This window comes from Gavia stellata, chromosome 9 (assembly GCF_030936135.1).
Source record: "Gavia stellata isolate bGavSte3 chromosome 9, bGavSte3.hap2, whole genome shotgun sequence".
NCBI lineage: Eukaryota > Metazoa > Chordata > Aves > Gaviiformes > Gaviidae > Gavia > Gavia stellata.
This window is the reverse complement of record NC_082602.1, coordinates 33368078-33381072: the sequence shown is the minus strand read 5'-3', so window position 1 is coordinate 33381072 and position 12995 is coordinate 33368078. Positions and strand designations below refer to the sequence as shown.

Genomic DNA, 12995 nt, shown 5'->3' with positions numbered 1-12995 from the left:
ATCGGAAATCCTTTCTGCATCTTTTACTGCCTTCTGTTCTTAAACTGCACTTCTGCCAGTAAGGTAAGGCAAATTTTTGCTGAGGAGACTGAGAGGGAGGGCAGCAAGCAGCAAAACTGATGCACAGATTTCCCTTCCCCACCTCTCCTGTGCTCTTGCTCTTTGCTCTAAACAGCTTTTTTATTAACAGGGCTGGATGAAACGGTGAGTCCTTGTCCGGCGCCACTGGCTCAGCATGTCTTGCTCCTGCAGCTCTTCCTTGTTTCACAGACCTTTACAGCAGCTGGTGACTGACCTGTCCCGCCCCACCCAGCAGCTGTCCCTTGCCTCATCACCCCAGTGTTATGAGAGGAGAGATTGCTTGTTGAGTGCAGCTCCTTTCGCTCCCACAGATAGCCATCCTTAGCGGCTTTGGAAGCCTTCCTGGAGGCTGCCCCTGAGGCGACACCAATGGCATCCTCTCTTTGCCCAAGAGTAGATCCTTCTTTGGGCCTCATCCAAGGTTCTCCGAAGCTGATAGAGGGGCTCTCTTGAATTTGGCTGCATTTGAATCGAGCTCTTCCCCTTCTTGTCACTTAACAGCAGGCTCCTTTCCCAGCTAACTCAAAGTGGGTCCTCATGTGGAAAAACTGAAAATCGAGCAAAATCATTTCAGGTTTTTTTTTTCCCAGTTCTGTTCCAATGACCAGTAGCCTTGCAATTGCAGTTACACTGTAAGCAACTCACTCACACAGATCTCTTCCAGAAGTTAATTCATGGTCTTGCGTTGATTTATTACCGTGAACATACACAGCCGCATGTGAGGAAGGATGTCTGGTACCAGTGTGTGTAAGACACGTTGTGTGCCAGTCATACTTCCCCCCAGTCATGTGTTTTTCACAGTGTGGTTAATCACTGTGTCTCTTGTGAAGTTTACTCATTTCTTTGAGTTCTTTCATTTGCTTATAGAAGGGGTTTTCTTAGAGAAGTCTGTTTAACGACTCTTTTATTCTTTCTCTTTGAAGAAGCCTTTCTATCATAAGATCAGTGATTGCAGCCCTGTGTAGTATTAGCATTAACCCCAAAATCAGTAAAGCTGGGGTGATGGGAAATCCTCAAAGTATGAAAATGAGTGTCCTCTCCTCTTCAAGGCTGAAGCTTTGCTCATGATGTTGTGAAACTGAACATCATGTCCCTGTTTATTGGCTTTGAGGTTTTCCTTGCACATGGTGGGTATAGAAATGTAGGCCTCTTTTCCAAGTCTGCTTTTGTTAAAGAAACCAGACTGAAAGCATATTCTTGTCATGAAAAGTACTGATTTTACTATTGTGTGGAACATGCATGACTGTTTGTATCAGTTCTGGGTAATGTGGCTCTTCTAAAATATTTTCAGAGTAGCTCTGAATTGCAACCTCAAATCAAGTACAACTTGCCAGTTTGGTTAGGAAATACTCTGAGTAATTAATTTTTTATGCATAGTTTCCATCGATCTTACATGACTGAGAGCAAAAAGAAACAATACTTTGATAGGCTTTTGTATGTTATTGTGTCGACAATTGATCTTTGTTGATTTTGCATGCTGTGACTGACTGCTAATTAAATAACTGGGATCAGTGTTTCATATAAATTTTCTCTTCTTCTACAGTGTGACAAAATCAAGCAAGAACGAGATGAGGCTGTCAAAAAACTGGAGGAGTTTCAGAAAAGTAAGTTGATAACGTTAGTGGGATTTTTTTGGTATAGAGAGTTATGAACATCGCTCTGCATACTATACAGCAGTGTTAAGAAAGCTGTGATTCAGGTCCACTTGCTGTTTCTCCTTCAAAGCCTTGTTTTAAGGAGATAATCCAGTGAGACTTTGACCATTGTCAGACTAGCTGCTGTCACAGTATTTATACGCTCTGGCACAGGTAGCCATTCTTAAGGTGCAAAGTGGTGAAAATACAGTGGTAAAAATGCAGCTCTCTCTTACCTGGATTCTGCAAGTGACTTCTAGAATGATATATGCTTGGATTGAGTGGGATTTGACCCTATTGCAGAGATTAGTAATAATATTTTTTTCATGAAGAAGGAGTAAAATTACTTTAAGCATAGACACACCAATAAAGGTTTTTAGGATGAACTGCTGTCTCTTGATAATTTTTAGAGCAAGTTCTGTCTTGTCTGGGCTGTGAGAATGTCAATATTCAGTTTTACACTTTTGTGGTAATGGTTCTATTGAGACTGTATGGTGTCTGGAAGCAACAAAGCACATCTAATGGGAGTGGAAGTATCCTAGTGGAATAGCTCCTTAGAAGAGACAATGACAATAGGATTGTGGTCTGTTATGTCTGGTTTGTGCCAGTACGGTGAACTGCACAACGAAGCATCAGAAATGTGGATGAAGTTAATGCAGGAGAAGGAAATCACACGGTCTATACTTTTGTGTGACTGTGTTTATAAAGGAATTTGCTCACTTCTATTTTATAATTGTTGATATGATCCAATTATGGAAAATAATCTAAAATCAACAGGAATCATCTACTGCCTTAAATGATCTTAGATAACTGTTCTGTGAGGCAAGACTTCTCTAAGAAGTCTAATTCCTCTGGAAAAAATTGCAGCCTGTTTTGTTTTTGTTACGATACAAGGAATACCAGAGTGTGGCAGAAAATGTCAAGTAGTTAAGACTTAAAATTTGAAGTAATATTTGATGTTGTAAAATTTTATAGGTTTCTTTTATCTTCCTTTCACATTTTTAAAGGACATACCTTGTAAACATAGTGATAAAATGCCAGGAATATTAGGATTTTAAGGCAATAATAGAGCCCATTATTTAAACGACAATATAAAAGGCAATTATATTGATGAAGAGCTACATCGGCTTTGTGTCTGTGAATAAACTTGGCCTGTACTCAGCTTCTATTTGTTCTCCTGGCATAAACACATATTGTGTGTGATTCCAGTTTAATGGGGCCCCGTTTGTATGCCAAGCAGCTGCATTTTAGGCCCTATTGCGTGATTTCATAGCTCTCTGAAAATTGGTTCTATTGAGCACAAGAGATAGAAGGTGGTGGTGGGGGGGAAAGCTTCAACACACAATCATTTCTTTTCAATTGGAGCCAGCAAGGTTGATGACAACATGACCATTGTGTTATAATGATAAGACCACTAAGGATCTGTACCTCTCATCAAGGCTTTCACACAACAGCAGATACAATTTAATTCACTGCTCTGTCAGCAGTGCTGATACCATTATGCCGTCTGTCTCCACAGTTATAATCACTGTCCTCCGAGAAATGCAGTTGAAATGATCTTGAGCAGTCAAAGAAACTCTCAATTAAGGCTGCCACTTCCAATGTGTCAGATTGTGTCTTATGCACTTGGTACAATTTTCACTTCCAATCCTGTTTATTTACAATGTCTACCAGTAATTACGCTTAACATGTCATTTAGTGAGGGTGCCCCTGCCAAGGAGATTGTTGGGTGCTGCCGTACCATTGAGTGGGAGTTTCTCGCAGTCAATGCCATCAGCGGCTTTTAGTCCCTGATGGGATGCAGTAGTAATGTTGATAATGCAAGTATCGTGCTCATCAAGTCATAATTAGATGCCACTCAAATGTGCCACTTGTAATAACAGTGTTGATTCATGTTTTCTCGGTGACTGCAACTACTAATTAGTTAAGTGGTTTTTGGTTGGCCTGCATTTGCTGTGGATTATTATTACCCCTGAAAAAAACTGTCAAGGTTAGAGATGTTTCAGGCCACTTAGTGCTGCTTTATGAATTTTAATATTGACATAATAAGAACTTTGGACAGACTTAGGAAATAATATATTTTTGTATTTAATTTGGAAAGATTTTTTTCCCCTGAGTTAATCATAATTGCAGGTTAATTAAGTTTAAATGAACCAAGAGTAATCCCTAGTTCTGCCATGTGAGCCCAGTCCTTGTTTCCTAACTTTAGCTTTGCTTGAGGCCATTAGATTCCTGTCTGTAAAATGGGAGCAGCTCTGTATCTCCACTGCTCCCTCATCCTGTCCAAAGCATTTCATTGCTCCAAATTCCAAGAGTTAGGTAGAATAAAAACAGAAGAGTTATGGACATGTACTACCTGAAGCTTTTCCTTTCTCAAATTAAATACAGCAGCTGGTACGGCACGCTTGGAGCAGATAATTTCATAGAATCATAGAATGGTTTGGGTTGGAAGAGACCTTAAAGATTGTCTAGTTCCAGCCAACCTGCCATGGGCAGGGACACCTTCCACTAGACCAGGTTGTTCAAAGCCCTGTCCAACCTGGTCTTGAACACTTCCAGGGTTGGGGCATCCACAACTTCTCTGGGCAACCTGTTCCAGTGCCTCACCACCCTCATGGTGAAGAAAGTCAGAAAAAATGGAAATAAAAAGACAGCCAAAGAAATAAGTGTGGTTGCTCTGCTGTTAAAAGACTTCATGGGAATATAGGTTTTGGACCAAGATTTCCCAATACTCTGCCCTGCTCTTTTTTTTTGGCTGCTTGTATTTTGTAGAACTTGTTTCTTGCATGCAGCTACTGATTTGACAGCAAACTCCAATGTATTGCTGGTTTCCTATGTTATTAAGGAAAAAGTTAGTATTGACTAAGTATCAATACAGCTGCATAAATAACACTTCTTAATGGCCTGCTTTTTCCTATCCTAAAGTCCTGTTTTGTAGGCATTAAGAGAACCTCTGGATATCAAAGAGGACTTAAGTATCTCTCTTCAGTATTTAGGCAAAAGTCTTGGAAGAGGGCAAGCGTTACTTCCTACCTAGTGGTATGAAATCACTAGTTTTTAAAGCTTATCTTCATGAAAATGAAAGGAGATACTAGAAAAAGTCCTCCATATTTACACTATATTCTTCCAGCCTTGTTCCTGCTCCAAAGTATTGTTCATCTGCGAATAGTTCTTTCTGCACATTGAAATTCTGACATTGGGCTGAAAAGGAATCTGTGCCATGAAATGACTTGCAGAATTAGGGTCTAGGCTGCTGCTTAGGATGAATAAGAGTGCCAGGAGCCAAGGAGGGGTTGTGTCAATGAGCAAGGTGCTAGTTTGAGAAATGGAAAACTATTGTTGGGTTTCATGCTTTGCTTCAGATCCCCTGTGCGACTTGAAGCTTGTCACTTAGAGGATGACTTTTGACACTAGTTAAGTACCTATGTACTGCTGGAAGTTGAGAGGAATTGCAAGCCAAAATGCATCTGTGCTTTTAAACGTCCTCTAACTCACATTGCTATCCTATGTCACAAAATAGGACTTGTTCCATAACTTTTTGGTCACTCTAGGAATATTGCGTATCTTCGATATAGCGATGCATATCCACTACAGTAATAGGGATCCTGTAAACGCAGAGGGCAGATGTGTCTCTTGCTCTTCCAGCTGTGGCATCAAATACAGTAGCACAGACATGTATTTCAGATGCAGTCGGGCAGCTCATTCTCGGCCCTGGTCTCATGGAAGATTGTGTGTTTCCAGGTGTGTATGCTGGTGTCTGAATCTGTAGGACTGTGAAGGTAGGGTGTGAGACCACAGTGCTTATTTTAGGGCATGCTCAAGAACAGAGAGACTTCAAATAAGAAACAGTTTGGACATTACAGCCATATAGTAATATGGAACTTGGGTTGTTCAGCAGAGGTTGTCAAAAATCAGGCACTGAAGCAGTGTTTAGTTTCCATCAGGATTGCATCCATCAGGGTGTATCCCAGCTGTCGCAGCTAGCGTCAAAGCTGATGGGGCAGAACTAGAAGAAGGAACTGTGCTGTGCTAATGATTTTACTTCAGTGGAGTACGTGCTGTAGAAGGCACTACAAATATGGATGCTTTGGTCACTTAACACCTTTCTCCATTTTCTAGTAAACTTGCCCCAGGCCAGTGCTATATGTCCATCCTGCAGCTCTTCTTGTACAGTGTGTTTAGCAAGTGTGATGATACTTAAAATACCATATAAACCTGAAGACCGGAAGGTGAAAATAATCTTTGTAAGAGTTGATGTTGCTGTTTAAAAATATCAAGGTCCCAATCTTCTGAAAACAGTGTCCATACCAAATTTTCAAGAGGATTATGATGGCGATCTGAAGGGACAGTCCTAGTGGTCTGACTCTGATTCCTCAAGTGTTAATGAAATAAAGATGGTGAATGATGATGGTCAGTGAGGCTTGTGCTGGCCTTCTGCTTCCATAAGTTTATGCTCTGTTCTCCAGTTCCCCCTCTAATGCTGCAGACATGGCTTGAGAGAGTTGCTTAAAGCAATGAACCAGATGTTCAAAACAGTTCCTATCCATTGAGATTATCCAAGTACTTACTTTCCTGTATTTGAAATGCTTACATAGAAAGTTAACAGAATAAGACGTAATACTTCTGATCATGGGATGCATGTGTCAAATCCAGGAAAACACTGACTAATTTTTAAACTCTTCCCCTAGTTTCTCACATGGTTATTGAGGAAGTAAACTGTATTCAGAACCATCTTGAAATTGAGAAGACGTGCCGTGAAAGTGCTGAGGCTTTGGCTTCTAAGGTGAGAAGAACTATGGTGATTCTGTTTCATCTCTTTTTTTATTTTTTTGTAACTTGAGATTGTATACATGTCCCATGTATGTTTTCATATAATCTTGCAGATCTGTGCAATTGTTTTGAAGTGGCAAAAACTGTAAGCCATATGCGAGATGCAAAATAGAATTCCTTCCTTTAAAGAAAAAAATACCCATTTTAATTTAGTTTCTATTTTGGAACAGTAAGTCATGGACCAGCATCTTGATATCTCGTTTTTTATATGCATTTAGGTTAAATGGAAAACAAGTTTTAGAACTGTCCTGTGTGAGATATAAAACAATAATGAGCATTTCAGTGTCTAAATCAAATGGAAAAAGTCAACCACTGCATTACATTCAGGTGATTGTTTATGAAAGCAAAGCGAGGGCAGGGGAAAGGTGACCTCCGCTGCTCTGTTGATTGCGTCTAGTCTGATGAATTTAGCAAGTGTGTAATTTTCTATATTCCATCTCATCAGCAGTGCATTATTATTAAAGAATGTTTTTATCTCTCTGTTATATATTTTTGGTTGTGTAAAATGCATCTGAGCCACTTCATCAGAAAATGGATTACAGCAATTTTGAACCAAATTTCATTAGCAATGCTGACTGCCTCTTTTTTTTTCTTTTTCTTTCTCCCCCCCTCCCCATTCCCTGCCCAAAGTACATCCTTAGATATGGTAAAAATCACACCAACAAGAAATCACTTTAATTTAGATGCATTAGCAATGTACTTTCTGGAGGTATTTACTTAATTGTTTGCATAATGACACTATATTAGAATTCGTAAGATAGACAATCAGCATATAAGTAAGAAAAAGAACGTATTTATGCAACTTTTCTTCTTCTCTGCACTTTTCCTGTAATGCACGTACAGGGGCAGTTCAAAGACTAGCCTTTGCCCTATGGGGCTGCTTTGCCAAAGCTGATTTGTTTGTTGCTGTGAGCTGACTAAATAAGGTTCCTTATACCACCCTTCCCACTTGCTCAGTTTCATTCTTTGGGAATGAGATGAAGAAGTTCTTGAGTAAATCTCCTGTATTTGGGGGACTGAGGAAAGGCAGGATCAAAGATGATTGCTTAGGTAAAACTTCAGGGTCAGCCTAACTGTTCAGTACATGTTTTATTTCAAGGTAAATATTGGACTTCTGAAATGCATGTTGACTTCAACACGTTGTATGTCATTAGTAGAAAATTGAGCCTCATTCTTAGATCTGAATGCAGGGAATGCTTGGCTGGTGGGTGGGCAGTCACCCTAACATGTGACTGAACATCCCTCAGACTCTGCTGAGCTTGTGGAGAGCTGCCGGCATGGGGTGTCTAGATGCAGGACAGTGGAAAAAAAATGATGAGAGTGAAACATTTGCAGCAATCGCTGTTCAGTTTTTCCCGGCACCTTGGTCAAGGTGGAGATGCATCACAGAACCTCTTCTGTACCATCCACCAACCAGGCATGTGTTTAGGCATCCAGCCCAGAGTGGTTTCTGACTTGTGGTTTGATCCATAAAGAATTGGTTTATGATACGGCTTTCATCTCACGTATACGGACTCTACAGTAATAATTCTTGAGAACTGAAAATAATTCAAAAGAATTTTGAAGTAATTCTGCTGTGACTGGGAGTACAGTAGTTGTGGTGTTTGTAGTTTATAAACAAAATAAGGGCATAGGAGGAGGTAAAGAGTTTTTATTTGACCAATTAATACAGCTGGCAAAACCAGATGAGCTTTCGGGAACACAGGCCCTTCTTCAGGTCATTCAGTTAGGGCTCCTGTTGATACTGGTACATGCTTAAGGGTAGGGAGCTGAAGCAGCTATCACAAAGAATGCATGGTATCAGGTAAGCTTGATAGTTGATTTGATTTGAACCTACACAGGGTATTTATTAGTTGGAAGTACCAGAGAGGAAAGAAGGGCATGGATGAAGCATTATGTTGAATTCAAGCCTCCTCAGAGGAGAAAGAGGACAAGCTTCCCATTTTCAGACCATTTTAATGTTGAACGGAGCATTTAATCTAATGTCACTTTGTCTTCTTTGTTTGATAGATACTTTAATGACAAGGAAGAAAAAAAATACAGTTGACTTTTTTTCTTGCAGAGCAGCTTAAAGACAGACTAACTAGCTTCTTACTGTTTGTGCTTCTCAACTTTTCAGCTGAACAAAGAAAATAAGACCTTGAAAAGAATTAGTATGCTTTATATGGCAAAACTGGGCCCAGAAATTATCACTGAAGAGATTAACATTGACGAAGATGATTCATCCACAGATACAGAAGCTAACTCTGGATCATGCAATTCTGTGCATTGTCAGCAGCAAATAAAAGGTGAGTGTTGCTGCTGAGCCTACACCACCATACAAGGCAAAAGTTGTCTAAAGGATGGCAGTATTGGTTTGGACCAGAGATCCGTCTGGCTCTGAGTCATGCTTCTGAGAGTGGTTATCAAAGGACTTGCAGGAAAGACTGTAAGAACGTGTTAGGATTGTAGTGATACTGTGTAATGTATATGGTGTATATACAGCCTGCATAGTAAGTTACAGTGCAATAGGAAAATGAGATCTACACAGCTAAGAGAGTTCAACGTTACTGAGTCGGTATAAGAAATATTTCCTCAGATCCTTAACAAAGCAAAAGTTAAGCGGAAGGACAAGGTCACCTTGGTATTGCTTCAGCTGCAATGTCACTGTTTCAAAGCTTGTAAGCAGGACTCTCCATTTCTATTTCCATTATGTACCTTTGTATGCACAAACTTCATTCATACTCCAGAGCTGTTACCAAACAAGCAACTTAAAAAGGGACTGTTGTACTGGGTAAAACAGCAAAGCTTGGGAACATGGAAATACATTAATAAGAGAAATCTGTGCTTTATTAAGAAATTTCTGGTTCTTTTTTGAAAGGCAATTCACATTTCTATAATCCAGAATCCGTCTTCCTTTCTTGTCTTAACTCTGTGATGAAGTCATCATGATTCTGTATGCATTCCAAAAAAGGAGAATGCTCAACATTCTGCATTTGGTGACAGAGAGAGAGATTAAGTGGTTCACTTTTAAAAAAAAAAAAAAATCTTTCACTTTTTTCTGATAGTAAGTTACAATAGCAAATGATATATAAGTACAGCTGTCTTGAACTTTCAAGCCTGACCTTGTTAATTGTTTTCTGCTTGAATGCAGCAGCCTCAATGAAGTGGTACAAGTATCACTGAGGAAAAAGAATGAGTGTTGTAAAAATGCTTTAAAAAATCCCACCCAAGAAAGAAGATGTCATAGTACCCTTCTATAATAAGCCATTTTCCATCCTATAGGTGTAGGAAAAGAGGCAGAGAATGGTATTATCCATACCATGCAACCCATCTGAATTGGAAGTAAGACTCTGGAGTTCCTCTTGTCTTTTACTGGAGAAATATGTCAAGGATACATTTAAAGAGAGCAAAGACTGGGGTTGCAGATCAGAGGAGAACGTGGTTAGGAGGGTAGCAGGGTCAAATTAGAGAAATATTTCAGGAAGGCTTGGATGCATATGCTTCTGTCTTGATGAGGAATTTATTAAAGAATGAAATGTGGCATGTTGTAACGGTTGTAGAACTCCTGGCTTCCGCTCCTCTCTCTGGCCTTACTATTAAATGTTAATGGCCTTACTTTTACAAGTGCTGAGTATTTTCAAAAGCAGTGGTATTCCATTTGCTGTAGGAGAAGATACTCCATCCTTGGGCCTGGAGAGAAGTGTGTGTACAGTAGCAGAGTGATCTGACAACATGCAGAATCAGGGCTGCATCCCTAGTGTGGTGTTTGTTTTCAGGGAAAAATCTGAAGTTACATCTTGGATTACCTGCTAAGTGAAAGACCGCATACAATGAAAGAGGTGTTTTCAAAACTCCCGTTAATGCTTTGTGGTGTTGCCCAAGTCAAAATCTGCTCTTCTGGGCGTGTTTATGATTCCAAACATTTATGCTTTGTGTTGGGGATCTTGGAAGTCTTTTAGCCTTCTCACCATTCAACAAAATATTGGATGTTTCTTGGAATGATTCCTTCCCTCCCACCAGTTTTCTGTAAATATATACAAATCATAGAATCATTTAGGTTGGAAAAGACCTTTAAGATCAAGTCCAACTGTAAACCTAACCCTGCTAAGTCCACCACTAAACCATGTCCCTAAGCGCCTCATCCACAGTCCTCCAGGGTTGGTGACTCAACCACCTCCCTGGGCAGCCTGTTCCAACGTCTGACAAACTTTTCAGTGAAGAAGTTTTTCCTAATATCCAATCTAAACCTGGTGCAACCTGCGGCCATTTCCTCTCATTCTATCACTAGTCACTTGCAAGAAGAGACCAACACCGAGCTCTCTGCAACCTCCTTTCAGGTAGTTGTAGAGAGCGATGAGGTCTCCCCTCAGCTTCCTCTTTTCCAGACTGAACAACCCCAGCTCCCTCAGCCGCTCCTCATCAGACTTGTGCTCCAGACCCCTCACCAGCTTCGTCGCCCTTCTCTGGACGCGCTCCAGCACCTCAATGTCCTTCTTGTAGTGAGGGGCCCAAAACCGAACACAGTATTCGAGGTGTGGCCTCACCAGCACCGAGTACAGGGGCACGATCCCCTCCCTACTCCTGCTGGCCACACTATTTCTGACACAGGCCAGGATGCCGTTGGCCTTCTTGGCCACCTGGGCACACTGTTGGCTCATATTCAGCCGGCTGTCGACCAACACCCCCAGGTCCTTTTCTGCGGGGCAGCTTTCCAGCCACTCGTCCCCAAGCCTGGAGCGTTGCATGGGGTTGTTGTGACCCAAGTGCAGGACCCGGCACTTGGCCTTGTTGAACCTCATACAGTTGGCCTGGGCCCATCGATCCAGCCTGTCCAGATCCCTCTGCAGAGCCTTCTGACCCTTGAGCAGATCAGCAGTCCCGCCCAACTTGGTGTCATCTGCAAACTTGCTGAGGGTGCACTCGATCCCCTCGTTCAGATCATTGATGAGGATATTAAACAAGACTGGCCACAATACTGAGCCCTGGGGAACACCACTTGTGACCGGCTGCCAACTGGATTTAACTCCATTCACCACAACCCTTTGGGCCTGGCCATCCAGATGGTTTTTTACCCAGCGAAGAGTGCACCCACCCAAGCCATGAGCAGCCAGTTTCTTCAGGAGAATGCTGTGGGAAATGGTGTCAAAGGCTTTACTGAAGTCCAGGTAGACTATATCCACAGCCTTTCCCTCATCCACTAAGCAGGTCACCCTGTCATAGAAGGAGGTCAGGTTAGTCAGGCAGGACCTGCCTCTCATAAACCCATGCTGACTGGGCCTGATTGCCTGGTTGTCCTGTACGTGCTGCGTGATGGCACTCAAGATGATCTACTCCATAACCTTCCCCAGCACCGAGGTCAGGCTGACAGGCCTGTAGTTCCCCGGATCCTCCTTCTGGCCCTTGTTGAAGATGGACATCACATTTTCTAACCTCCAGTTCGTTGGGACCTCCCCGGTTAGCCAGGACTGCTGGTAGATGATGGAAAGTGGCTTGGTGAGCACTTCCGCCAGCTCCCTCAGTACCCTTGGGTGGATCCCATCCGGTCCCATAGACTTGTGGGTGTCCAAGTGGTGCAGCAGGTTGCTAACCATGTCCCCTTGGATTGTGAGGGCTTCATTCTGCTCCCTGCCCCTATCTTCCAGCTCAGGGGGCTGGGTACCTGGAGAACAACTGGTCTTACTGTTAAAGACTGAGGCAAAGAAGGCATTAAGTACCTCAGCTTTTTCCTCATCCTTTGTCACTATGTTTCCCTCCGCGTCCAGTAAAGGATGAAGGTTCTCCTTAGTACTCCTTTTGTTGCTAATGTATTTATAGAAACATTTTGTTGTCTTTTATGGCTGTCACCAGGTTAAGTTCTAGTTGGGCTTTGGCCCTTCTAATTTTCTCCCTGCAAAACCTCACAACATCCTTGTAGTCCTCCTGAGTTGTCTGCCCCTTCTTCCAGAGGTCATAAACTCTCTTCTTTTTCCTGAGTTCCACCCAAAGCTCTCTCTTCAGCCAGGCCAGTCTTCTTCCCCACCAGCTCGTTTTCCAGCACATGGGGACGGCCTGCTTCTGCACCTTTAAGATTTCCTTCCTGAAGAGCGTCAAGCCTTCCTGGACTCCTTTGCCCTTCAGGACTGCCTCCCAAGGGACTCTGTCCACCAGGCTCCTAAACAGGACAAAGTCAGCCCTCCGGAAGTCCAAGGTGGCAGTTCTGCTGACCCCTGTAAGGTAGTACAGTCTGAGGCTCTTTGATTAACACCCTCTCATTTATTAAAGGGATAAAATTTTGTTTCTCAGATAGCAAAAAAAGCGGAAGGTATCTTACACGTTAGGGAAAGGTGATAGTAAAGCTGTAGTTCCTAATGGAAGTGTGGAGTGGTCTCAGAGCAGTACCTGAAATTCATTTGTAGGTTTTGGGTTTTCTTTTTCACTGTCCTTTTGGATATAACAAGAACTGAAAACTCATCTGTGTTGGTCAAGCAG

General features: G+C 41.9%; 1 protein-coding gene across 1 annotated transcript in view; it reads left to right on the top strand.

Annotated features, from left to right (window-relative positions):
* Nucleotides 1-6403: 6403 nt before the first annotated feature.
* Nucleotides 6404-12995, top strand: part of SHTN1 (shootin 1) — a 45069-nt gene continuing 38477 nt past the window's right edge. Inside the window, exons 1-2 of the mRNA XM_059821394.1 lie at nt 6404-6498; nt 8665-8833. Of these exons, the coding sequence (XP_059677377.1) occupies nt 6412-6498; nt 8665-8833 (256 nt within the window). The 5' untranslated portion in view covers nt 6404-6411. The remainder of the gene's footprint in view (nt 6499-8664; nt 8834-12995) is intronic.